We start from the raw sequence: 27129 nt of genomic DNA, 5'->3' as shown, positions 1-27129 counted from the left end.
CCCAGCTCCCAGCTGGGTCACCGACCCCGCACCTCCCGCAGGGTGAGCGGGAACGGCCCGTTTCGCACCTGGTAGTGGATCATCACGTGGGTCACGTGGGGTTTCCTGTCTCCAGTCTCCATCTTATCCTCATTCGTCAGCACCGACAACACAAAGTCTCCCGGTTTGCTCTGGCTCTCCCGCACCAGAAAGCTACCTGGTTTCCCCTTCTCCGTCAGAAGCTTCTCTGCCTCCTTGCCAGTGAGGTGCCCATGGTACCACCTTGGGGAGCAGCAATGGAGACCAAGGTCAGCTCAGAAACGCACAGAGCACTGCCTTTAGGCACGAGCTACACTCGCTGCTGGGGACGGTGTGCAGGGGAGACCCGTTTCTAGGCTCCCAACCTGGCTGCTCTCCCCACTGGCACGAGACCAGCTTGAGTTATTTTAGAAACAGTCCCCAGTGACTTCCCTCCAACTCTTTGCAATGTCACATCAGCCCCTTAGTCTGAGACTGGAAGTGTCAGGACTTTGCCCAATCCTCCAGCCAAACGTGAAACGGCATCAGTATATTAAACTGCCACATGATGTATGACAGCACTGTCATCTAGGGATAGCTTCCGACAAAGCTACAAGAAACATGATTCTGGCAGCTCTTACTCGAAGGTGGCTGCATTTTCCTATATTTTTTCAACGTGGAAGAACAAGCAGAACACTTGGAGTCAGCCGGCTGTAGCCAGGCGGTATCAGACACAGAGCACGGACAGACTGACCAGGAACAGGATGATTTGACGCAGTTTGGGAAGGATTTTCAGAAGGGTCCTCCTCACTGTAGTTACTGCTGCTCCCCTTACAGATCGCTAACCTCAGCTCAGGTCTGGCTGAAGGCCCCGCCTGGAGTGGCAAAACCAGGCTCCCCACCATGCCCAGGAGGCTTCTCCCCCTCCAACCCTCCCCACAGCCACGTCTCCGGCCAGGGGCAATTACAACGTGCAGAGGGTTGTGCTGAGCTCTTCCCAAGCCTCACTGCGCAGGCATGAGCCGCTCCACCTCTCCGTACACCTTGTGTGCACGTGCCCCTGTTTCTCCACCTAATCTCTCATAACCCTTTCTCCTGCTCTGCTGACACACTTACACTGCAGTCCCAGTGAAACGTAGGCTATCTTTCGACCTGCTCCTTCAGAAGCCTGGAGCACTCTCGCCACAAAGCCTTGGGGTTAAGCACACGATAACCCGCCCCATTCCTGGGCATGCCCTCCGCCGCTCAGACGGCAGCACTATGGTGCTAGCTGGGTGCTCTGCCTAGGCAGCTCACCTGGCCTGTGCTGCACAGCAGCTCGGCAAGGCAGCACGTCTCACCTGCCCGCGCAGCGGCTATCGAGGGCAGCGTGCTTCACGGGCTAGCACTCTGCTACAGCCTTCCACAGACACAAACAACAGTTTGGAATGAAGCAGAGTTTTTTTCTGCCTCGGAGCCTTCGATCCCCACACTCCAACACTCAGCAATGGCTCTGGGCAGGTGCCACAGGTCCCACTTTGAAGACGCTGGCTCCTGGCCGTCCAGCCAAGCTGCCAGGAATTCAGAGAGGCTCAAAATAACCTTCCAGGGGGGATGCAACGGCATCATGTCACGTCTCAGCAACTTTGTCCCAGAGGACGAAGTTTATAGGACAGCAGTCAGTGATGCCGGGCCCTTCGAGTCCCGACTCAGCGTGTTGCAAAGGCAGCCATTTCAAGCCTGACTGGGAAGAGCTGTAAAGAGCAAGACTCCTTCCTGCAGGCTGGCGAAGGCGTTAGGATCACGGGGCTGCACGAGTCGCACGGCTGCAGAGGGCAGAACGGCCCACGTCTGGTGAAGCACCTTGGTGCCTGCTTACAGCGCTGCTGCTATTCAGGCTCAGGTCTTGGAAACACTGCTACCCTGACGCATCCCGCTATATTCTGACACTGGTGTCATTTTGTGTATTTAGAGGACTTAGACCCTTCTTCCCTCTCTTCTTCCAGATGCCACCAGATGTGTGGTCTGGAGAGAAGTCTTTATGGAGCTTCCTTGCCAAGCCAGACTCTCCTTGGCAGGAGAGGAGGGGAAAACCCAGCTGAAGGGGGTTTCCATTTTTCCAGAGCTTCTACTAATACGAGCGGCTGCCCGGCCACTTTTCACATTGCGATCTGGAAGGAGCAAAGAAACCTCCCTGGCAACAAGGGAGCACATGAGTTGGAGGGACTTCCCAGCACCTCGGCCCGGCCGGCTCACATGACAGCGGAGGGAGCACCTCTGCTCCATTTCAGGAACCGAGACTAGCGACAGCTTCGCCTTACCCCGGCTGCTAAAGTTAGAGTAATTAGGGGCCTGCTTTGGCATCGCCAGCCGCCTGACTAGGCATTCCCCTTTCCAACCCACCATGTCAGCCGCTGCGTATGACGCTGGGGAAACTGAGGGGGAGGAAAAGGAAAAAAGGGGTCACTGGAGTGTCACAGATGAAGGGCAAGAAAGCAAGCCGCTCATCGCCTGGTGGAAACACCCTGAGGTAGCCTGAGGCAAGCCGCTTCTCGCAGCGAGTCAGCCGTCCCCATCCCTGCAAGACCACAACGTGCTGCTGCTGGGATGAACAGCAGTTACAGATTGAGGTGGGGTGGGGTAAGACTTTTTTCAGGGCATTTCCACCCAGCATCCTGCAGGCAGACGTAAGTCTGTGGTTTGTTTCTTTTAAAAGCTAAGCTACGCACCTCCTAGGATACACCTGCAGGACCCTTTGCGGATGAGCTCCTTCTGCTCATGTCCCCAGCCACCTAAAAGCTAGAGAAAGCTTATCAGCACATGCTGATGCTGAGCAAGTATCAGCTTCTGGGCCTTGCTAATGTTATCTAGCCAGCTTCTGCATGCAGAGCAGCTAGGGAACCGTATCCCAGAGGCGTGCAACTTTTGGGTCACGAAAGTTAAATCACACCCAAACGCACTCTGTTTCGGGCTCCTTTCCAAACGCAGGCCAGGTGCAGCTGGAGGGTCTGCGCCAGTTGGGATGACTGTCACCCCCACGGGGAGAGGCTGTCAGAGAGCGTGGCTTACCTCTCCGAGGTGGGGTCCTGGCAGTTCAGAGGGTACTTCAGCTCGATGACATTGCTGTTCTTCTCCCGCAGCAGCCCCTGCTGCTCGGTGTAGTACTGCACCAGCTCTGCAAGGGTGGCAAACTTCTCACCTCCATAGAGGTCATAGTAATCCCCTGTGTTCTGGATCTTAATGTGTGTCACCTCATCGTTTCTTCTGAGGAAGGAAGGCAAACAAGACTGTAAGCACGAGAGAATGGAAACCCAGCACTGACCTTCAGAGTCCCGATGCCTCCTGGACACCACCTGCCCCTGTAAGCTGCACCACGCGCTCTCCGCTCACGCTGGCCCCGCTTCTACAGGAGGGGAAGGTTTGGATGCTCCTTGGCCAAGGTTACGCAGCCAAGAGCTGGCTCTGTACCTCACAAGCTCCCAGCCCGCTCTGCTTCCCAGGCAGCCTCACACAAAGGAGGTGAATAATTCCTCCTCTGCCATCACTTCCACTTCCTACACTACTTATACTCTCAGCTAGATGAGGCTCTGACCTCGACTCTGCTTTATAGCAAACAGTTTTCTATGCACAGGTATACTAGCTATCATCTAAATAGTATATAAAAAAACCCAAACCCAAAACAAACAGGAAAGAAATCACCCCAACCAATATATTGCCTGTGAACTGTGTGTGTGAACTGTACCAAAAGGGTTAATGCTTCCCCCTCTCCAGTGGTGCCCTCCAGGCTCAAGGGAATATGGCTGCGTGCCTTTATCAGCCTGTTCCAAAAGCCCACTCACCCTGGCAAAGCCCAGCCTCCTTCCTCAGAAGGCCACACTAACCTCCAAGAGGCAGGTTAATTGCATTTTAAATGCACTTAGCAGCAGCCCCTCTGAGCCGGGGAGACATGGCTGGAAGCCCATTGCCTGATGGACGAGCTGGGTCAGAGACATTCGTAAATCTGAGCAAATTTCTTGTTCTTTACAGTGCCGAGCTGCTCCCAGCCTCTCTCAATTTGTTGCCAAAGCAACCGTGACAGCGAGATGTGGGAGACTCCAGGTGGTATAAGCAGTGTACCAGGTCAGACAGAAAAGCCATTTCATGGCGTGGGGAATTAGAAAAGCTAAAGTGCAGTGCACAAGGTTAAATGGAAGGAAGAGCTGGATCCATGGCAGGGGCTCTGGGGCTCTCAGTAGCGGTTCTGCCCCCATTTCTGCCACCTTTCTGCGGCCGGGTACAGCCCCCGTAGCAATGCAGTGAAAGACCAGATATCCAGGTGCTATTGGATATCCTGCCCCAGGTCCACAAAATCATCTCCTGCTTGGTTTCCTTGGGCTGTAGGTACTGCCTACCTCAGAGCCTGGACCCTACTCTTGATGTCAGAGAGAGGTCAAGACCTGGCCCTCCAACGCAAGCAGTGGCAGAAGGCTCTGCCTGCCTTAGGGGACTGTGGCGCAGCTGCAGGGGCACAGCCCCGCTGTGCCAGCTCGACGTGCTCGCGAAGGCTCCCGGTATCATGCTGCGTCTACACAGGGTTTACAGCGGTGTCGTCTTATTTGGATACCTTGGTGCAAATTCCTCTAGTCTAGGCAAGCGCTGGGAGAGCACCAAGGCAGCTGAGTTCTCCTCTGGCAGAGGGGATCCATCCTGCCTCGCACATGCAAGACGGGACACCTGGCTCCTCAGGTAACATGAGAAACAACCTCCTCTTGAATACTGCATTGAACTATATACACTGCAAGGTCCAGTGAAAGTCCACCTGAGAGGACTCTGCTGACTTTGCAATAACTCTCCCAAAAAGAGCTGACATCAAATTCCGTGAGCCTGGGGCTGTGTACCTGCAGGACTGTGGGACGACTGGCGAAGGGCACACCGAGCACTGTGGGAAGCGCAGCAGTCTCTCGCAGCGATGGGACGGTCACCGCCATCCCTGGGAGGCACGCCTGTTGCCCAGAGGCACGGCTACCTTTATGCAACTACTGCCGCGGATTTTGCTATTTCCACATACCTTGAGGATTTTAACAGCCACGACTTCTGGCATGTGAGGGGCTTGTCACGTGCACGAGCAGATTAAATGCTGACTGTCTGACAAGCTGTGCTAGAGTACACAGCAGCAGCTCTGCCACAAGATGAGGCCAAGCTGGAACCTGGCAATGACATCTCAGTGCGATAAGCCCACAGAAACATGAACAGCAGTGTCCTAGCACGGCTACTCTGTGTCTCGCCTCCAGACCTGCCTTTATTAGAGGCATGGCTTACGATTAGCTGGCACCACTCTTAGCCACACTGAAGCTACAGTCCACCACATGCCATGTGGTTCTCCCTAAAACACTGCCCTGACAGATGGCCATATTCACATTTACTCCATCCCAGTTGCTAAGGAGGACTTTGTCAATGTAGATTCAGCAATTCCAGTTTGTGCTAACGCAGCCCCCCTTGGATTCTTTGTCTGGCATCGAGGCGATTTCCAGTTAGTGCCGATTCAGTGGCAACAACCAACCGAGCGTGAACAGAGACAGCATCCACAGTGTTATCATCCCACATTAACAGCAGAACAAAACCAGCAGAAGACTGACAAACAGGCCTGAGGTGCGAAAATCTGCATCTGGGTCCTGAACAGTCTCACCACACCGTGACAAGAAGGTCTTGGAGACAGAACCCAACCTCCTGTAACATATAGGGAACTGCTGAGCGGCACAGGGAAATGCTGGGCATTTGGAGAGGCACAGTTAGTGCTTCCTGGTACGTCTGGTAAGCACAGTTCTGACCTGGCCTGCCATGCCAACTCCAGCTGTCCCATGGGCAGAGACTTCAAAGTCTGGCCATCTAGGATATGAGCAGAACTCACTAGATGGAAACGAAAACTGGCTGCGAAAGTCACATCCCAGGCAGCTCTCCAATGACAATGCCTCTTCTCCGAGAGGAGCTGGCACATGAAGTGCTTCAGCCGTGCACACCAGCAGCTGGACACGAAGAGCTTTTGTACAGCACAGAAGGCAGCAGACGAAACTGGTTTTGCCACTTGGCCTGAGGCTCAAAAGCTCCCTTCTTTCCACAGCTTAGTCTCCACATCACAACCCATTACAGACCTACAAAGGCTCAGTTCACAGACCCACTCCCCCACCCCCAAGCCCTTTGAGCACTTCAGGGATGAGAAGCAGAGAGATAATCAGGGTCCTTTATCCCATGAGCCCTCAAGGTCGTGCTAAACACAAAGGGCATTGATCGATCCCCACTTCCTTCCCATTTTTTTCTCTTCAAGCTTGCGTCACCTCTGCAGCTCCGCTGGGCAGCAGAACTGGACTGCACAGTAGCAGCATCCATTAAACTGTGCCCTCGACGTGCTGGCTGGCGAAATAAAGCACAAAGGAGATGCCCAAAGGACTCAGCTGCCCTGCGCCAGAGGGCACAGCTACTTCTAACAGACACACAGCTCTCATACAGGGATGCAGCACTGTTTAATACAGATGCCAGCTTTTCTGGCAGCTTCAGAGTCAGCAGTCAGACAAGCGAGAGTTGCCTCCATTCCAAGCTAAGCTTCTTCACACCATCAGCACAACTCCTTAGCTAGACATCCAGGAGGGCTGCTTGATGGAAAACATTCCAACTGGTGAATCTGTGTCCATACTGCAGTGACCACCAGTGTGGATGCAGTCTGTTCTTCGCAATAGAGCACAGTCAATACAAAGAGGGCTTGCAAAAAAACCCAAACAGACCCTTTTTTGTCACTGAAGGCAGAAGAACCGCTTTAAATGTCAGAAATACATTCGCCTGTTGCATCCCCAAAAGTCTCTTTTGGTCATGTGCTTGTCCTGCCTGCGTCAGACAGAGAAAGCCTAGAACTTCACAGCATGCATGTAGGACCCCCCAGATAACCTACAGAAAGAAACCCCAAAAATCCCAAAGTTGCTCTGTGAAAAACAAGACAAATCTCCCACAAGGTTTAGAAACTTCACTGAAGGTTTGCTTTCAATTACACAATAGTTTGGGCTCTCAGAGAAAACTCACGATCCACCAATACAACACAACAGAACCAACTGACATTTGCATGCTATTTCAAGTATATAACAAAGTGAATTCTAGAAATTAGGTATGGGTTTCAAATCCTCATACCCAATTCCTAGGAAGAAGCAATTCAGCCGACTGCCTGAGCCCTACTGCTCACTTAAGGTGTTAGGAGCTCCAGGAGGTGCATAGATGAGACCAAGGACATCCAAGTACTCACACATTGGCACCGTTTCCCTATAGAGCATTTATGCTTTTTGCATTCCTGAAGGTGGTTTCTGCTCCAAAGAGCCCCAGCCTTTTGCCCTGGGAAAGGATGCAAAGCACAGACCACGTGCCAACGGGCTGCCATCAAAAAGAGTCTTCCAACACCCTCCTCTGGCTTGCCAAACCTGTAAATAGCAGCAAACACGAGCACAAGCAAGCTAGAGGTGTCCATCTGTCAGTATTACGCCTCTAACTGAATGACGGGCTTCAAAATAAATTCAAGCCACTCCAGGACAGAAGTAAGCCATTGTCAGAGGAGCACATGCTTGCTTAAGGGAAGGAGGGCCTTGTGATAAAAGCCCTTAGCCAAGATTTGATGTTCAGTACCTTCTCAGAGGCTTTTGGTGCGACTCTGCGTCCATCATTTGTTTCCTAGCTGTAACGTGAAGACAGCGCTTCCCTTGGCTGGCCGGTCTGCCTTGGAAGAGGCAGAATCAGGCGTACCTCTCACTGAATATTTGTGTAGGCCTGGATTACAGGGCCTTAATATGTAGGTGCTATTATGATGAGGCACAAGGACAACTGTTTTAGAAAAGAGCCTGTTTCAAGCCTCCATCCATTCTGCTCCCGACCCATCTTTCTTCCTGTGCTGCATCCGTATCGTCTGCAGGCAGCAACTCCACCAGCATAACACACATGCAGTATTGATTTACTCCTTTCCACAGAGTCCGTACTCTATAGGACATAAAATCCTCCTTTTTGTTTGCATGTCTTAACAAGTACCCAGAGTGTGCCTGTACATGCCTTTTTTTTGGGGGGGGGGAAAAAAAAAGTCCAGTTAAATATAGGAATGCTCAAGGAAGTGTTATCAGGGAAACCACTCAGGGAGACTAGCTCTAACAAAACTTTGTTACCCAGAAGCATCTTGTACTATATCCCTTGAATGACGATAAGATCCATTCCCATAAATGTGATGCAGTTACCAAGTTAACAGGGTCTCTAACGGATGGTTCTTAACCAAGTGTCCTGGCATTTGCATCCCTGTCGTGGCCACAGGCCAAAGGCCATTTAGGCAAACATTCAACATGCCTTTTCCTTTTGTTCAAACTATTTACCCAGACCTGGCCAAATCTGTAAGAAGCTGTTCACTTTCTTCAGAAGCAATTCTGAATACTTGGTCTTCTGCAAACATGCTCTGGCAGATCCAGGCAAGCACCGCAGGCTGAAAACAGGGGGCATTTCCTCCATGGCCTCCCATATTTCTCCCCCAACAGCCCTCACTTTCAAAAGGCTGTATTTTCTTAAGAATCACAATTAAAATTTGGAAGACTCAATATCAAAAGCAAACCCAGTACCAGGTCCTTCTAGGAAATGAGATGTGACATAGCGTATGAGAAAGGGGAGGAAGCTTTTGCACCAGCTGCTCATCAGAACTGCAACAGGCAAATAAAGTCTACTTGCATCCTCCAAAACCCCACTCTGCTCCACTCCCACCATGCAGAACAGCTTCCGCAGCTCTCCTGCAAGCCCAGCTCCAGCTTACAGCCCCTTCCAGGCTCAGAAGCCGAGGCATTCCTCCAAAGTGTCCCATTCAGTCCAGGTTTTGTGAGCCACTCTAAGGAAAGCATGAAGTGTTGGAGTGCTGTCGTTACTTTTGTGTGGGGGGCTCACCCTGGCTGGATGCCGGGTGCCCACCAGAGCCCTCCATCACTCCCCTCCTCAGCTGGGCAGGGGAGAGAAAATACACAAAAGGCTCGTGGGTCGAGATAAGGACAGGGAGAGATCAGTCACCAATTACCATCACGGGCAAAACAGACTCGACTTTGGGAAATCAGTTTAATTTGTTACCTATCAGATCTGAGTAGGATAATGAGAAATAAACCCAAATCTTAAAAAAGCACCTTCCCCCCACAGCTCCCTTCTTCCCAGGCTTAACTTTACTCACTATTTTCTCTAGCTCCACCCCACCAGCACCGCAGGGGGATGGGGAACGGGGTTTGGGGTCAGTTCTTCACACATTGTTTTTGCCACTCCTTCCTCGGGGGGGGACTCCTCACACTCCTCCCCTGCTCCAGCGTGGGGTCCCTCCCACGGGAGACAGCCCTCCACAAACATCTCCAACATGGGTCCTTCCCATGGGCTGCAGTTCTTCATGAACTGCCCCAGCGTGGGTCCCTTCCCTGGGGTGCAGCCCTTCAGGAACAGGCTGCTGCAGCGCGGGTCCCCCACGGGGTCACAGGTCCTGCCAGCAAACCTGCCCCACCGTGGGCTCCTCTCCCCATGGATTCACGGGTCCTGCCAGGAGCCTGCTCCAGCGTGGGCTGCCCACGGGGTCACAGCCTCCTCTGGGCATCCTCCTGCTCTGGTGTGGGGTCCCCACGGGCTGCAGGGGGATATCTGCTCCACCGCTAGCCCCCCTGGGCTGCAGGGGCACAGCCTGCATCACCGCGGTCTTCACAGGAATCTCTGCTCGGGCACCTGGAGCACCTCCTCCCCCTCCTTCTTCACTGACCTCGGTGTCTGCAGGGCTGTTCCTCTCACATATTCTCACTCTCCTCTTCAGCTGCAGGTTTTTTCCCCTCTTCTTAAATCTATTATCCCAGAGGCGCTACCAGCGTCGCTGATGGGCTCGGCCTTGGCCAGCGGCGGGTCCGTCTCAGAGCCGGCCGGTGTTGGCTCTACTGGACACAGGGGGATCTTCTAGCAGCTTCTCACAGAAGCCACCCCCATGGCCCCCCTGCGACCAAAACCTTGCCATGCAAACCCAATAAACTTTGGCAAAGACAAGCGCTCATAACCTGCAGGAGCCAATGCCTGCAATAAGGAGCATCACCCGCATTAAGTGACCCGCTGATACAGAGCTGACTTATCGTGTGGGTTGAGGTAACACTGAAATACCTGCAGAGAGCAGTGCTGCAGCGACGACATGGAACAAGACAGCACATGCCTAGGTGCAGAGGATATTACTACAGCCTTACTCAAAATTACTCTCTGTCATCGTGACACTTCAGCTGAAGTTGCCAGACCGCTTTCCTCCCTGTTGATGCGCTCCGCAGATTTGCTGAAGTGCCCAAAGAATAAGATGAGCCAATAAATCCAGATTCGGTATCTGGTACTGACATACCACCAGCACAGCAAACAAAGGCTTCTCAGAAACACGGCCCTCTTGGCACTGGACTCTGGCAGGTGTGTCCGATCCTCTGGGTGGAACAAGCTCTTGAACTTATCCGCAGAGACATCCCAAGAAGGAATATGTTTCAGAAGAGGAAGGGCTGATGAAAGGAGCCAAGTCTGGCCAACTGCAGGCTGCCAGCAGTTTGGACTCAGAGCTAAGGATTTTTTGAGGATTTTTTTTCTATTATTTTAAGACCAGGACAAACATCATCCGTTCATTAACTGTATCACGTCCTCTCCACGTGGCTTGCCTTTTTCTCTTGAAAGCTGAAAAAACAAAGCCCTGTGAAGACTTGTAATGGTAAAGGCTGAAAGAGTGCACAGAAGTAAAGAAAGAAAGGGAAAGCAGCCGCAGAGTTTCACGGAAACCTCGTAACTTCTGCAATATTATTTCCTAGCCTCTCTTCAGGGACACGCATCTGGATACACACCAGCACACGGTCACTTGGTGTGTGGTCTGGTCAGCCAAAACTCCATCGCCTGCTTTCTTTTCAGCCCACATCCTCTCTCTAATTAAAAGGAGCTGCCTTTCCCCTCACTGGCTTTCAAGAGCCCTTGAAAAAGCTGAAGGGGGTTGAAAGAAGGAGGAAGAGGTTTTGATGGTTTTCCTAAAGGTACTTTCTCCCAGTGCCACCTCTATTTTAGGTGCATTTTCAAAGATATCTGTATTGTTTCCTTTGAGAACATTTTATTTCTCAGAAAGGAAAAAAAATAGAGAGAGACCTGTCCATTTCAGAGATTAAAAAATAGCTCTTGTCAGGACACAATTCTAGGTGAGAATAACACATTGTTCCATCTGTGTGTGCGTGTGATGTAACAGGGAAAGGGGAAAAACGGGGGAGATGGACACCCAAGTTTTCAGCTTTCACAACATATAAAGCTACCCTTTCTATACTCTATTTGGTGTTACAACTCTAATTCCCGAGAACACTTATGCATGTGTTTTGGGGCCATTATTGGTGGGAAAAGAACAGATCGCTAAGATGAATTTTAAGCAAAACCAGTCTACCTAACCAGTGACCGTGTCCAAGCAAATTTTCCGTACCTGAGACTATAGGACGACCCTCACCTCAGGTCATGCAGTAAGAGATGGGATGAGGCAGGAAGGAGCAAGGACTTGCAGGTAAAAGTAGCCAATTAAAGAATTATTTCTTTCTTTCTTTCCTTGTCTTCAATTCATGATGCCTCAAAGCTCTACACATTGCCTCTAAGCTTGTGTGTCATGTTTAATATGCTTTCCTGGAAACATGGTATATGTCACAGCTTTGGTTTACTCAGAACTGTAAAAGTTGGTCAGATTTTCCACTGAATTACAATCTGCCAGTGGGTTGTGGTGGTATTCTTCAATATTATGATGTTAAGGCATGCTGTATTGCCCTGCTCTTGCATCTCATTACTGCAGGGCACTGTTCATCCATTAAGGGCATTAATTGGCTCGATCTTATGGCCAAAACAATACTGTTATTAACCATTTGCTGCAATATAAAGGTCTCCCTGCAGTAGAAAGTGGTCCAAACCCCCTCCAATAATCTGACAGTCCCTTCCTCCCCGCTCTCTGCTTTCTGCCACAGAGAAAATAGAGAAGAGTAAAGAAATAATAGCAATAATAAAACTGCTCTGGGACTCCATAGCCAGCTGCAGCTGTTCCACGGGAGGCCAAGCTTTTATCCACTCAGTCTCAACACGTGCCACAGCTGGAAGAAGGGAGGCCGTGGCCCAGCACAGGTGGAAGGCAACAAACCACAACAGCAGAAACGCACGTGGCCTTTGGCTGAGGCACAGGGACAGAGTTAAGGGAAGAAAAATATGCAAACTTGTGGACTGACTCCACAGCACAAGGCACAAGTGCAGTAGTGCAGGTGTGGGAACTCTGTCTCCTGGCAAAGCCACTTACCCTGCGATTTCAGGGTAATTATGCTGCTAGCTGGGTACCTTTCCACATCAGGACACTGTTGCACAGCCATAACCTGCATCTGCTTGCACGCTGCCTGGCTAAGCAGGTGCTGTCAGTGCTTCACGATCAGACAACACCCTGACTCACAAGATTACACGAAAAGAGTCACTAAGCTCACATGACGATAACCCCCCATTTTACACGTATTCCCTTGCTGTCACAGCTTGCTCAAGGCAGCTCTCCGTGACTGAGTTTATTTTCCATTCTAATTAGAAGCACTTCCTGCCTCTCTCATTAACTCACAGCCACTTCTGATTGCAAGATTACTGGAGAGCTACTGAAGTCAGATCCAAACACTCCCCACCCAGCCAATGCCCAGGAAAAGCTGGCCTTTTCCCCTTCTGCTGTGTTGCTCCATAGCGTGAGGAGCTGCGGTCAGAGCCGGCTGAGAGGCAAAGGGTCAAACTGCTGGGGTTTATTCCCCAACACGAAAGGAAGCATTTAAAAGAAGAAAAAAAAAAAAAAAAAAAAAATCAAGGCAGCTGCAAACCCTCCCTCTTGCCAAGCTAAGAAATGACGGCGCTTGGCAGAGGAGCGCAGGTTCACGTCCAGCGACAATTGCAAGGGGGGAAGAAATAAGGCCAAGCAGGGTTTCATCCAAGCGGTTAAGGCAACAAGGAGAGGGCGAAGCCTCGCCGGAGCCAGTCGGCATTGCCACGCTGCTCTGGCCCGCCAGCAGCTCCGGCAGCACCTGGCTGCGGGGGCAGAGGTGCGCGGGGAGGGACCGGGGCGCAAACCGCGCCGGCGTTGCTCACATCCCGCTCGATGCCGGCGCTCTGCCAGGTGGAAACTCTCTGTCCAGAGAGTCCTTTGCACAAAGTTTCTCTTTGTGCACAGTGTTGGTCAAAGGATTTATAAACTCACTGGAGTTTCCTAAACAAAATGAGGGTTGTTTAAATTTAAACAGAAGCCACCACCCAAAAAAAAAAAAAATAAAAAATGAAGAGGTCTGTGTTACAAGTGCCTGGAGAAACCCTTGCTGAGCGATTTCCCTGCAAGGCACCAGACGGATGGTGCTCGTGGAAGGTTCATGCCCTGAACCCACAACCTGTTCCTTTTATCTCAGGGGTTCATTGGGCCCATGTTACTCTCTGCCTCCTCCCTTTAGCTCGCCCTCAGAGAGCTCTACCCAGCGCATCTGCTCCACCACATCGCCGGCGGCCACATTCACAAAGACCATCGGCAAAACTGCAGCTTTCCTTTCTGCAATTGCCTTGGTCCCGAGGAATTCAAGAGCGCTTTAAAGGTGACGCACATGATACCGTCTGGGAACACAGCCACTGCGAGGCTGGCCAGCAAGCTTCCTCTCCTATGGAGGTGCTCCTGGGATCCCTTACAAACACAGAAAACAAGTCTCTCCCAAAGGCAACTACCGTAAGTTCCTTTGAAACTGGAGCAAGATGATTTATCCCTCCTGAGATCGAACATGGTCTCCCCAGAAACACACGTGGGCTCATCATCTTCCCTCCTCTGGCAACAACAGCTCCAGAAACACAAGCCACAAGCACAGAGCCAACCCTGGCAGGACAGGGGCATGTGCAGCCCACCGGGAGGAACAAACTGGGAGAAGGTAGCGTGTGGCTTTTAGCACAGCCCCTGCGGCGATGGGGAGAGTTCGGTGACCCTTTAACTTCAAGGGGTACCACAGAGAGGTCATCTCTGTGCAGCACCTCTTCCCTTGCACATTAATCAGAGCAGGGTGTGCCGGAGAGTTTGAGATAGCCCCTTCCTCCTGTCCTCATGTGCTGCTGTCTGCTTACCTGACAGAGAGAGTGAAATCTCCTGGGTTGCTCTTACTGGGTCGAGCCAGAAAGCTTCCATGGACACCCCTGGTCAGGAGCAGCTTCTCTGCCTCGATTCCACTGATGTTGGGATGAAACCACCTACAAAGTGCAAATGAGACATGTGAAATGGTGGTTAGCCTAAGCCTACCCCGACTGCCTCCCTGCTGCCCGAGGGGCGGACGCGGTTCCCTACCTGCGAGGCAGGCACAGAGCCCCAGCCTGCGGCAGCACACCCACCCTCCACCCCACCGCATCGCAGGAACAGCTTCCGCGCAGAAAAGCCCTCCGTCCAGACGTTACCATGGAGAACGTCTTCTCAGACATCCACCCGAAGAGGTCTCTTTCCCAAAGGGCTTTGTCCTCCTCTCCCTCAGCTCAGGCAAAAGCAAGAGCCCTGCGCGCCGCCTGTGGCACAGGCGGGAGGTTCCCTCTCCGGAGGAAAGCACCGGCTGAGAAAAATAGTTTTGAGTTTTCTGGCTCCAGGTCTGATCCTGGCTGGCTGCTTCCCACCCAGCACTTACCAAGCTCATACTCTCTGAGCTGTCACGTTGCTGGCAAACGAACTGGGACCAAGAAAAGACCTGCACCCCTGAAGGCACTTAAGGCATTTCTTTAGGGGCTTCCTGGCATGCTTCATGACAAAAAAAAGCTCCAATATCAAGAGCACTAAACCTCATGTTCTCCCCAGCAAGAACACAAGCCTCAGGCCTTCATCTCTCCCATTTAAAATCTGTTTCGAAGAGGGGATGCTCAGAGCTGGAGAGAAGAAAGGCTTTCCTTCGAGTCTGTCTGGGAATGAAAGGCACACTCTGGTCTGCAGTATGCTGTAGGAGCAAAGCGTCCTTATGCTACAAGAGCATTTCTTAAGTGTCGGTGCAAATGCAACGGCAAGTGCATATTCCAGGATCTCCCTCTTTGCCCAGCCCACAGAAAATAGCAACTCTGCTCCAGCCCTAGCTAAGGCAGCTTTGACTCTTCAACTTAAGGTGAAGCGGTGACTTTTTAACTCCAATTAGTCATAGCTCAAGCTGTGGTACCGCAGCCACCTTTCCCAAGAGCAAGAGAAAAATGACCCAAACCACAAAATTGCTGCGTCAAAAGCAAAGTTCTCCGCACAGGACCAGCGCGTAGCCCGGGAAGCAGCAAAGGAAACACTGCTTTGCGTGCTGCTGGAAAGTAACAGTGCGATTGGTGTACATACCTAACAGGACATACTGGAAAAGGAAAAGAGAGACAGCTCACCCTAAGGGGAAAAATGTTTCATCATATCATGTGCTACTTTAATGTAATCTTTGTATTTTAAGTGTCATCAAACCATCTACTGACCTCATTTCTGATGCTATCAGTCTTGATCAAGTTTTCTCGATGGAATCGCAAGAACTGGTGTTTCCCCAGGCTTTAATGTGTACTAAATATGCATGCTAGACCAATGATTTCCCATGTGGCACCAGTTTTACGGTTCAATTTTTCAGAAGCCACTGAAAATCCACTTTCTAAATGCCAGGCTCTTTTGAGTAATCTCACAAGTCACCCAAAGAGCGAGTCACCCCAAACTGCGAGTCACTCAATTCTGAAAGTATTGCTCAGTTTTAGATCACACTCCGGCAGACGTTTCTGCATGGGGCTGCTGTAATATTTTTCATAAGCGAAGAGGGGAAGATGAGCCACAACGAACACTGTACGATAACAAAGCTCACTTATTGAGCGTTTCTGGGCAGCACCAACTGCAAGAGAACCAGCTGCGCACACAAAGCTCCCTGCAGAGTAAAGGACGATGCTGTAAGAGCTCCTGCACGGGCGGACAGGTCTGCGGCACCACTCTGAACCAAAGGACTCAAAACTGCAACACTTAGTTTTCCAAGCAAAGTGAAATGAGGGTTCTCAAGAGGAGCGTATCTGGAAACATTTAGTAAGCTAGTTTCTTGAACAGAGCTGTCTGTGGATCAGAATAGCTAACACGCTGTCGTCCCCCCAAAAGGGCTTGCAAGTTTGTCTCGAGTGCTGCAGAGAAACGCGTAACCTAGCATCTCACCGAGTGCCTGCATTAGGAAATACACCCAAAGACTAAACCTACAAACGTAACCCACACGCACGCTCATTACAGCGTGTTTGTCTCCGCGATACACATAGAAAAGGTCAAGAAATGTCACCATCTCCTCCACAATTTGAGATTTCCTCCCTCCCACCACAAGCCAAACAGTTTTGAGTAAAGATCCTTGAATTCTGGAGGAGGAGAGGTCTATTAGGGAAGGGCCATGGAAACAAATGGTAAACACGAATCCCAGCATTTCCAAGCCTCGTATCCCTGACATCACAAGAGCGACACCCTTTCATAAATCCACCGTCTGCGGGGCCAGCATTTAACTGTGCCGTAAAAACTGCTACTGGCATAGGAATGAATGCCTCTAATGGAGCTTAATGGAGCTCAGGGACAGCGCAAAGCTGCCAAAGGCCACACACAACGTTTCCACTGAATGCCTAATGGCAATAAGGCCAGCACGATACTGCTAGCCAGAAAATAGTAGGAAAAACCTAAGGAAACATCTCTGCTAAAACAGTGGGATGAGAGCTCTTGTCGTACGTACCGATAGCCGTGAGTACACACCGGCTCTCAGAATATCCCGGTCAGCGTGACAGCAGTGTCCTCCCAGGGGTGTACACTCCTCAGAGGCTGCCCTGACAAGAGGACCCATGTGTCCCCATGGCTCCCCTCATCCCCCGGGGCTCCCACATAAATACTTGTTGCCCTGGGATTCCGTGCCTCAGCTGGAGCCAGGCCTGCGTGATGCTGAGAACGGCCACCCTTGTGTAGGCTGTTGGTGTCAGGAAGGTGCTGGGGCTGTAAATCTTCCATCAGCCACAGCACTGGCTCCCACAAGGAAGAAGGCAACAGGAACAAAAAAGGACCTTATGTCCAACATCCCTTCCCGTGGAAGGATGGGTGCTTGGGAAGGGAGGACCATAACCTTTTTCCACCACAGCAGCTGTTGACCACAGCTACAAACGCGATTCACAACAGTCCCTTTTCACCATCTTTTTCTCAGTGAAAAACCAGGAGGGAATAGCAGGGGCCACTTAGAAACTGCACAAACACTCAAGAGTGGGACAACACTGTGTAACGCGAGAGAGGGAAGGAGTATATTGGGGGCAAATCTGGGGTTCTGTCAACTTTGACATTGTCTTTGTGTCACTAAACAGAAACCTAAGTGCCGTTTCCCCTAACGACTCCCACTGCTTGGGCAGGAACCAATTCATACACACATACACAGACCGGTTGTTATTTAGCTTGCAGGAAGCATAAACAATGAGCTGAGGAGAAACCTTTGCAGCCCCCACAAGCAGAAGAGGGAGGAAAGGCAATTTCCAAATTCAGCAGCAAAAAAAAGGAGAAGAAAAAAGGAAAAAAGCCCTCAGCAAGCGTAGACGCCTCTCCCATGGATTTCCAGAACAAACAAAACCTTGCGCATCTCATCTTCAGAGGGCTGCGGTTGGACAGGAACGTATTGCTTGGCACTACTTTGGACAGGCTGAGCCGGCGAAGACTACGGGGCTGTGGCATGAAAGGGGTATTTTCAAATTCAAGGCCATCTCCATTTGGGAATTCCAGTCCGGAAATTGAGCACTACGCAGGAATCCACAAAAACCCCACGAGGTTTGTGGCAGCACACGTCCTCAACCCCTCGTGCAGATCAGAGAGCTACCAACGACTCACCCCCCGCCTCTCCCCTTCATAGGATATTCTGGCACACCTATTTCCAGGTCCCAGCTCACTCCCTGTTCCTGTAAGCAGCGGAATGAAAAACACAACAGCCAAACCAGCCAACACTGAATTTAAGGCTCTTCGGCTCGTCAAGGCTGCCCCATCCTACTCAGTGTACCCAAGAGCCTGAGTGCTCTAAAGCTCTCTGCCGCTTCATCCTGTGGGTGAAGGCACACTGCCATGGCCACTACACAGCCGGAGGTGCTCTTATCAATACGGCTTGTTTTCCTCCCGGCCTGGAGTAAGCTCTGCTTACAGAAAGCATCTTTAGAGCTGTTTTTCATTACGGCTTTTACTGAAGTACATTTGTTGGTAAGCAAAACCAACCCACAACAGAGCAGGCAAGAAGAAAGCACCAACCCACACATCTCTCACTAAATGGCAATACTAAAACCTGCAAACAGCCTTAGACAGTCCCACAGACTGCAAGGTCTAGCCGTGCATCGGGGGAGCAGGCACCGCTCACTTGCGGGTAAACCTGGGCTTCGAGTCAGACCTTTTGGAGTCACAGGTTGTGTATAGGAAGACCTGCAATATTCTGAGAAGGAAAACAAATTAAGAGGATCCAGACTAGGTACCCAGCCCAGGGAACAACAACAAGAAAAAGGCATTATTAATATCACGCCGTTGTTTCGACATCAGCAAATGACAAGCATTGTTGTGCAGTCGGTCATTCAGGCAACCGCTCAGTTGTGAGTGCTTTTGGCAGAACTGAGTCACCCCTGAAGAATTGCTTTAAATATGAGTAGGGATCTAACAACTTTTCATCTCTACTGCAACAAGTAAATATACACTGTCTACTTCAGGCAACACTGGTTTCCTGCAGAGAAATGCATTTCCCCTCCATCGTTCAATTCATCTAAAATCAAACTTAAATTAAAAAGCCACCCGCAAGTGCCTTTCAGGAACCAAAAGCAAGAACCAAAGCTACACAAAGAAATTTGTTAAAATAACTAGAGAGAAAACAGAGACACTCGCACGCAGGGCTCGGTCCCCAACACAGACTGACAGAAGGATGTTGCTTGGGCTGCAGGAGGGACAGGGAGTACGGTTCGGTCAGAAGGGGAACAAACCCTGCATGGTGGGAGAGGGCTCTGCGCAGGGTTCGGGCCAGGCTGGCCAGTGCACCACAGCACGGCACATTCAGAGCAGAACAGTCCGAGAGCCACGAGAACACCAGAAAGCCCATCGTGAGAAACCCAGCATGACTGAGGGTGCCGTGGGGACGGTAGTCACCGACGTGGCATGCCCTCCACACCACTTTCCTTGGGGGGAGCCCCTTGGAACACCAGCTCTGCTCTTAACATCTCATGCTGCGTCAGCTCCTCGCCGGCTCTCGCACCCCTACAGCTGGCCCTTGTCGAACACCCCCCACCAGGAAAGCCTTGTGCCCCGTTCGAGCGCTCAGTGGCCACCACGAGCAAATCTGGCCACGGGTCAGACAAAGGCGGGTCGGTTTCTCCAGCTGGGATTTACGTGCTTACACAAAAGGGAAAGCCTTCGGTAGATGCCAGCCATCCCCCGTCCATGTACCGCAATAAACGCCGACTGATGCAACGCTACAGACCCTTCCTGACCCTGTGGGCATCACGGTAAGCAGTGGTGGTGCCACAGCTCCCCAGGCCCCGGCAAATCAGACACAGGGACCTCTGGCTTCAAAACAGGCCCCTGGGTAGGAGCAATGTTCCAGCAGAAGCTCTGGAAAAGGAAACCTTTCTCTGTGTTAAAAAATATCAAATAATTTCTCTTTAATTACTAAAGAGTTGGCTTTTCCATACACTGTTACTCATTTACTCCCTCACATGAACAGGAATGCTTTTTTTTCTGCTGGAATGCATCCTTGTGCCCCCATCTTGGGATAAAACAGAACAAATAGTTGAGCAACACTGTTACACCCTCAGAAATCTATAAACCAAGGCATTTTAAAAAGCCTAGCTGGGAGTCCTGGTATTCTAAACAGCTCCAGCAAACATCCCACAGATAAAAAGCACCACACCTGCAATGATACTTCTGAAACGATTCAGAGGCCACTGAATGCGGCCCCGGGGAAGCAGGGTGCCAGCATCCCGACCCTCCAGCAGATGCACTCTTGAAAACTACTGTCTGAGGTATCACAGGCGGATACAGCTCCCCACTAACACTGACCTGCTGGGGCCTGAGATCCTTTAACCTATAGGTAAACCACAAAGTTTCTAAGCGAAGCCCCAAAGGAGATGGAAGCAAGTTACTCTAGATCACCACCTTTTCATTTTCCCTTCTCTCACACAGGTCAGAGAAGGTACCACGGCAGCTTTCTCTTCTATGCAAGATGCACAGGCGAACACACTGGCTGCTGAGACTCGCAGACCCGCACCCCTCCGAGCATGAACAGGACGTCTGTCCCAGAACACTGCACACACGAAAGCCAGAGTCACCACTGAAGACTTGAAAGCAATTGCCACAGGGCTCGGGAACCACACGTGCCCAGGGTTTCACAGCACCTATTTTGGGGCACCCCCAGAGAAGCCAGCGCAAGGTGCACATCTATTGCAGCCCCGCTAGCGCCTGGGTTTGAAGGCCAACTTAGCCCAACGTCAGCAAGAGAATTTGGAGCATTTGTAATGGTAAAACTTCTTTTTGTTAGGCCTGGAGAGGATCAAAGCAAAATGTGGCTCAAGAGACAACGCCTACGCACTTCGTGTGTGGTTAGCACTGTTTGGTTCAACACAAACTCCAGCCCAGCAAGCTGAGGTGGGTCAAGAAACTGGAAAAGGGGGAGGAGGGGACCAACCGCCACCAGACTTCCCTTCTGCTATGCTACAGCCTCTTGACCCTAGCCAGGAGCAAGGGTCAGCGTTCACAGCAGATGCTGTTGATACAGGGCAGGCGGATCCCCTGGTTCCACAGGCAGAGACACCCTGCCTCCCACCGCAGCGAAGGAAGGGCAGGGTGCGGACCCTGCCCTTGGAGGCAGCCGAGCAAATAAACAACTGAAGCTTCTTCCAGCAGAGAAACGAGAAGGCTGACCTGTGGGAGCAGGCGTAATCTGGGGCAGTGCAGTGCTTTGCAAGACTAAGTTTCCTATTCAGCAAATAGGAAGAAACCTTCAGAGCTGCTCAAAAGATCCAGATACGTATTATTTAAAGGGAATATAAACTTTATGTTTGCACACAACAGAGACGCTCCTTTCAGTGCTGAACAGCGAAGGGTAAATACCTCTTGAGCTCTCACAATGTAGTTGAAGCAGAAACAAAGCTGGGACAGTCACAGAAGAAATTCACGCTCTGTAAAATTATTAATCCTTAGAATGGGACTAGTAGGTGCAAACTTCTGGGCTGAGTGAATGCTGCTGTCCCATTCCTGCGAGGCACCTCTGGGATGAAGGAGGAGGAACACCCATGAATCAGGATCCTGGCTTGGAGGAGAGGGAAGCCGCTCTTTTTTTCAGGGAGATTTAGTTAGACTTGGGCTCAGGCCCTGCCGCCTCTGGGAACAGCAAGGCTCCACACAGCATGGTTCGCTCTCTGCAGCTTGCCTGTGGTTGGGGAGTATCATACCCACACCCTCCGCAAGGCTGCTTTGGCTTCTCAGCCAAACTGGGCCAAGGTACCAGGTTACAGTAGGAGACCCAGAGCTAACAGTAGTATTTAGACCCATTTGTCAGAGGATTGCTCCCGATATCTGGCACACTCACTGGTTTCCAAGAGGAATGAAAAACGCATTCCTCCCTTGTGTATTTAGGGGTTTTTGCCGATATGGTTCAGAGTAGGAAGCAGCTACAGCATTGCACCTCTCCGAAGAGCAGTAGAAACTTGCTTGTGTGAGCAGGCTTTTTCTCACAGCCCACCCTGGGGTCAGGCTGCACAAGGAAGCCTGTCCTGTGAGAAACCATCAGCGGACCAACATGCTGCCAGCAGCTCTTCAGCTTATAAATCCCCCCCAAGCCGCAAAAGGAAGAGCAGACCTCCAGAAACTGCTCAGGACTCCATGCAAAACTGAAAGCATCCCGAGTGTCAGCAGTGGTAGCTTCAAGCACTGAAAAAAGCTGTTAGGTTTGGAGTCAAGGAATAAAACAGCCAGTAAAAGCAAGGCTGCATTCTCGTCGTTCGAAGACGCTCAGGGTCACCTTGTCTGAGCTTTTCTCTGAACCCACCAGGGCTGAAAGTTTCCTCTTCCCAAAACACAGATGTTCTGATACTTGCTTATAGGAGTAGAGGCTCCGAGAAAGGTGCTCCATTCTGCAGCAGGTCCAGCAACAGTGCACCACGCGGTGACACTGGCACGGACCCGCCCGCGGGACGGCACCACGCGAGGTGCCAGAACATTGGCCATCAGCAAAAATCCACAGCAAAGTGCTTGCATACATGGCAGGGCATTTCCCAGAGCTTCTGGGGGAAGGAAAAAAAAATTAAAAAAAAAAAAAAAAAGAAAAGGCAGGCTTTCCTAAAAGGATGGAAATAGGCAATTCCATGTTAGTTGCGGAGAGGTCGTACTTGTCCTGCGACATTAAGCCTTCATTTAGCAAACTGTGTGTTCACTACACAGCAGGCTGCTGCTGGTTTCAAGATGTTTCCATACTGAATTATTAGCATTCACATCTTCATTGAAAGCTGTTCTACACAGACATGGCTGCATACAAAGCGTTTCTCAAACCTGACAGAGCTGCAACAGCCGCCTTTGTTGGTTCTAGTCTGGTTCAATTCAAACCCCGTCAGAAGACTCATTATACCAAGCATAGCCTCAAGGGAGTGTATTAAATAAATATACCCTACAAATCTATTCAGTTCTACATACAGGTAAATATTTTCATTTTCCTAAAGCAATTAGCATCATGACAGCTAGCCGTGCCAGTGTGCAGCATCTAATATCCCCCAAGACTTCTGTAAACACCTTCAAAACAAACAAACAAAAATATTCTAACTACATTTCTAACTCAGCATACCCATTTCCATGGCAGGTACAGAAATCTGCGTCGCATTCTCTGGGGTGCAACAGTCACTTCTGTAGAAACCGGCTTGCTTCCTTCCCTATGTATTTTACAGAACATTTTCCTAATGGATCTCACGCTCCAGTTAACTACTTTCTCTGAGAAGGTACACACCTTATTTTCACCAAATTCCAGCAGAATCTAGGTGTCTAACATCCTTCGGCTCATTTAAAGAGTCCGGCTTTCGCACAAACCAAGTTCTCGACACTAGCACAAACAGCCAACTCCAAGCGAGCGTGTTTATGCAGAGTCTGGCCTGTTTCCACAAGCAGTGCTGTTTTCTCCAACACTTAAAGACAAGGAAGAGCACAAGCAACAGCAAAGAGCAGATGGACTGTTTACTCAGGCCCTGACCCTGCGCAGAGGTTGGTGGGATTGCTCCCAACAAGCAGATTCACAGTTTTCACCCGCTTCTCAAATTGTCTCCGAGAGAAGGATGGTGCCTCCAGCCTCCCCCGATCACTCAGGGGCCGGGCAGAGTGCCTTCCAGCCGCGCCATGCCCCTTTGCAAGCAGGTTCTGACACCCAAAGAAAGACTCCAGTGATAAACCTGGGTCAGAGAGGCACAGAGAGGCACCTGGGTCATGCAGCACAACCCGTACTTCACGTAATATCATTGAGGTCTCCTGGTTCTCGATGAACCCTTCAATAAAAATAACACAGGATCTCCGAGTAATGGTACAAGAGCAGGTAAGTAGGATAAAACCCTGCCACGCTTTTGACATGAGTAATCAGCTTCGCCCACCCCTACCCATAGCTGGACAATGGTTGAACGGTTGAAAAAGAGAGCAATATTAAAGAGCAAGGATGAAAAGGCATGCTGGGTTGGAAGAGGGCAGAGACCCTTTTCTGCTGCAAAGCAGAAGCCAAGCTCTCATTTCAGGAGGGGCAGATTGGGAGTTGTTGCAGGCAAACTCTGCAGCTATTCACAGGGTTTTGTAGACTTCTCTTTTAACCAGCTGGTGAGCCCCACTGGATTTAGCTGCCACAAGAAAGACCTGATGCTAGCGACCCCCTTTGTGTGCACCAGCCAGCCTAGGCTGAGGGTGCATGCACATTTCCAACCACCAGCCCCACCTCCTTGAGAAAGGCCAGGTTTCCACTGACACTCTGTGAAAAGAACCGGGGTTCTGGTCAGTGATTTTTTTCCCCCCCGTTCAATCTCAAGGCGTATGGTTAGTGAGTGTGTGCGCACAGAGGGACTTCCCCAGAGAAAACACGACGAGAACAATGCAGAGCACTATTCGGAGAGAAGAGATGAGGCGAAGTAGCCCGACAGCGGCTCAGCGACGTGCCAGCAGCAGGGCACAGACGGCGTTGGGGTGCCAATGAACCCAGCTGTGCAGGATGCACGGCGGGTTCCTGCAGAACTCTTCTGCCAGGCTCAGGTCAGACACGGTCTCACCCAGCAAAGGCTCAGCAGAGCAGCAGGAGAGCCAGAGATACAAAACCCAGAGTCCTGGTCCTGCGTACCAGAGACCGGGCTGCCAGCCCACCGGCGAGGCTGACCAGCACCGCTCAGCCTTCATGCCTTGCTGCACCGCTGAAATTGTTCTGTAGGAACTGCTCACACGCCCTCGGCAGTTTAGATATCGAGCCCTAACCCCCAGAGGAAGCCATCCCTCCACGTCTCTGGAAAGCCACATTCTCTTCCTAACACGCGCTGCCTTCCCGGCAGCTTTTCAAGCCAGCTAACACGTCAGAGCTCAGTATCAAGGCACGGGCAACTTTTCCATTTCATTCAGCAGTCTCTGTACCAGTCATGAGCACAGGCATGGTCCTATGGTTCACGAGACCATCCCCAGCCCACTGCTCGTCTGCAGGATACGCCACTGATGCTTGCACAGAGTGGGTGTGAAACAGCTTTGGCTGCAGCAATGGAAACCTCAGCCTACAGCTCTGCCCATGAAGGACGACGACCTTCATGAAAGGCAAAGCAGAGCTGCTCTGAGCTGCGGAGCAGCAGCGTACCTAACGCTCCTCTATGTCACGTTCAAAGTGGGGTTTTAATTCACCACCCACGTTTTGGTCTGAAACTCAAGTACTACAGTCAGAAATGGTTTCATATACAGCTCTTTAGAGAGGCTTTTCCATAGATGTCACTTGCAAGACAGCGCACTGGGCAGAGCAGTTTCAGTCAGAGCAATTGATTTTAGCGGGGGATTAGCAGAGGCCTCTGACTACACGGGTAAGATCAGTTTTATGTCTTTGTAATTTAATTCCGATTTCAGTCCTGCCCCTGGAGACCTGGAGGAAAGTGGCTGGACAAACCCACAGCTGCCATCCTGGGGGAGGGGGTGGCTTTTGCTGAAACAGGAAGAGGAGAGCACACGTAGAAAACCCAGAGACAGCAGTAAAAGGACTCCAAGAGCTTTTTTCCTGCAGGCCTTACAAAAATAGGAGGTGGCAACACCCTCCTGGCAAGGAGCTGGTGCAGACAGTTTCCATTTACTGGCTCTGGAGCCTCAGCTGGCATTAATTGTTAATTAATATAAATTTACATCTGTCCTTTCTCCCTGACAGGCGCAAGATTCTGTGCTCATCTACTCCCTATGATTCAGTCCCTTTATATAAATTATTCTAGTCCATGCTTGCCGTTGGCACATCTTCCTCTTTTCATGCGCTGTCCCGTTCATTCACCTTCTGAGCCACCCACCCCATCTCCCCCACCTACTGAAAGCAGCAACACATTCATGATCTGTCACAGCCCCTTAGCAGAGAGTTTCAAGTTGGTTAGGTGACTAAAGCAATGATTTTGCCTAAGAAACTAGATAGCTTGTTAAATCTGGCTGACATCAGAACAGAGAGAAATCACTCCAAGGACAAATACCACGAAAAACTCCCGTCACATAAATAGCAGCCAGTTAAGGCTGTGCACCAGCTCCTCTGCCTGGGATGGATGCACAGGCAAACACATCACCCAGAGGACCTGGCATGTCTCTGTGGTCCCAGACTCTCTGCTTTGCAAAGTCTGCTAGGGTTCACTCTGCTTCTCTGCTTTAATGTGAAACTGCTAAAATTAGCATTTTGACTGATGTTCTTTCCACTTCAGAAACAGACCCTGCTCTTTTCTCGTATCTCACTAATACAAACCAAAGCACACAGCTACAGCATGCCCTCTTTCACCCCTGGAGCCAGTGACTGGCCACTTAACCGTGGAGATGTAGCAGCTACACTATCCAAGACAGAGTTGCTCCAGCTGTGTGCAGGAAGGACATTCCCCTTCACTAGTTGGCCACCGTGTAGCCAAGACACAGTCTGGACTGGTAAAAGTATGGCCAAGTCCCCTCTGAGCTGCCTTCAGGTTCAAAGCCTGCAGTGGCAAGTGCAGGCACAGAAGCCCTTCATCCAAGCACGTTAAGGTACTTCTCTCCATCTTAACCCCCTTTATAACACAGTTACAATCAGGAGATACTCAAAGCTCTCAAAGGGTGGTCCCTGCAGCAGGATCTCACCACACGAAGCCAGGGAAGAAGTGCATGGGAGATGCCAGAAGTAGCATGGCTTGAAGTTTACCAATGAGACTAGGACTAGGACTGGCACTTCACACTGCTATTAAATGCAGCCTCAAAGCTGGGCCTAATTTCCATTAGAGCTGACCAGCCTGGAAGGACAATACACGGTTCAAAGGACCTGAAAAGCTTGCAGGCTGACCTGCAAGTAACTGCCAATGGCATCTAGCAGTGACCTCTGTGCTCTGCCACGGCTCCCCCAGCCTGGTCTGCATCGCAGACTGCCCACTCTGTGAAAGCGGCTCAGGCCAGAGCACGAGCACTGGGTGAAAAAGAAAAGTCTGGGAGTGCAGGTTCACTTCTCTAAAAAGGCGATGACCTAAGATGCGAAGAGTCAAAATGCAATCACATGGTCACCTGTCATCTCTCTGGGGAAACCCAAGACTATTAATCAGGTCATCAGCTCAAAAATAGCAATTTCCAGAAGAAAAGCCAGAAGCGTATAAAGAAACTGCAAATGCAGACCTTCCCTTTGTGGAGAATACTTCTATTCACAGTGTACCGCACATGATTTTCACCCCCTGTGTTAAGGAGGCCAGGGTGAACTTTACAGACAAAAGATCATGTTCTTACCCTTCTCACTAGATACCCAGTACGACAGCCTTGCTATGGGGGGAAAAAAAAAAAAGATAAAAGATGGGCATATTCATATTCTTCCTTTTGACCCAAACAAGCACTTGCCTGTGACACAAAGCACCTCAGCTGAGCACCCTCCTACGGACTCCTGCGGCTCCGTGGAGGCTCTTTGTCCC

General features: G+C 50.8%; 1 protein-coding gene across 6 annotated transcripts in view; it reads right to left on the bottom strand.

Moving 5' to 3' along the window:
* Positions 1-27129, bottom strand: part of LOC142066635 (tyrosine-protein phosphatase non-receptor type 11-like) — a 60128-nt gene that overhangs the window by 10059 nt on the left and 22940 nt on the right. For all 6 annotated transcript variants that reach the window (XM_075114371.1, XM_075114372.1, XM_075114374.1 and 3 more), the window contains 3 exons: positions 14116-14238; positions 3046-3240; positions 69-261 (listed from right to left, as the gene is read on the bottom strand). In XM_075114371.1, coding sequence (XP_074970472.1) covers positions 69-261; positions 3046-3240; positions 14116-14238 — 511 coding nt within the window. The remainder of the gene's footprint in view (positions 1-68; positions 262-3045; positions 3241-14115; positions 14239-27129) is intronic.

The sequence above is a fragment of the Phalacrocorax aristotelis genome, chromosome 19 (assembly GCF_949628215.1).
Source record: "Phalacrocorax aristotelis chromosome 19, bGulAri2.1, whole genome shotgun sequence".
NCBI lineage: Eukaryota > Metazoa > Chordata > Aves > Suliformes > Phalacrocoracidae > Phalacrocorax > Phalacrocorax aristotelis.
This window is presented reverse-complemented; position numbering and strand designations above follow the sequence as displayed.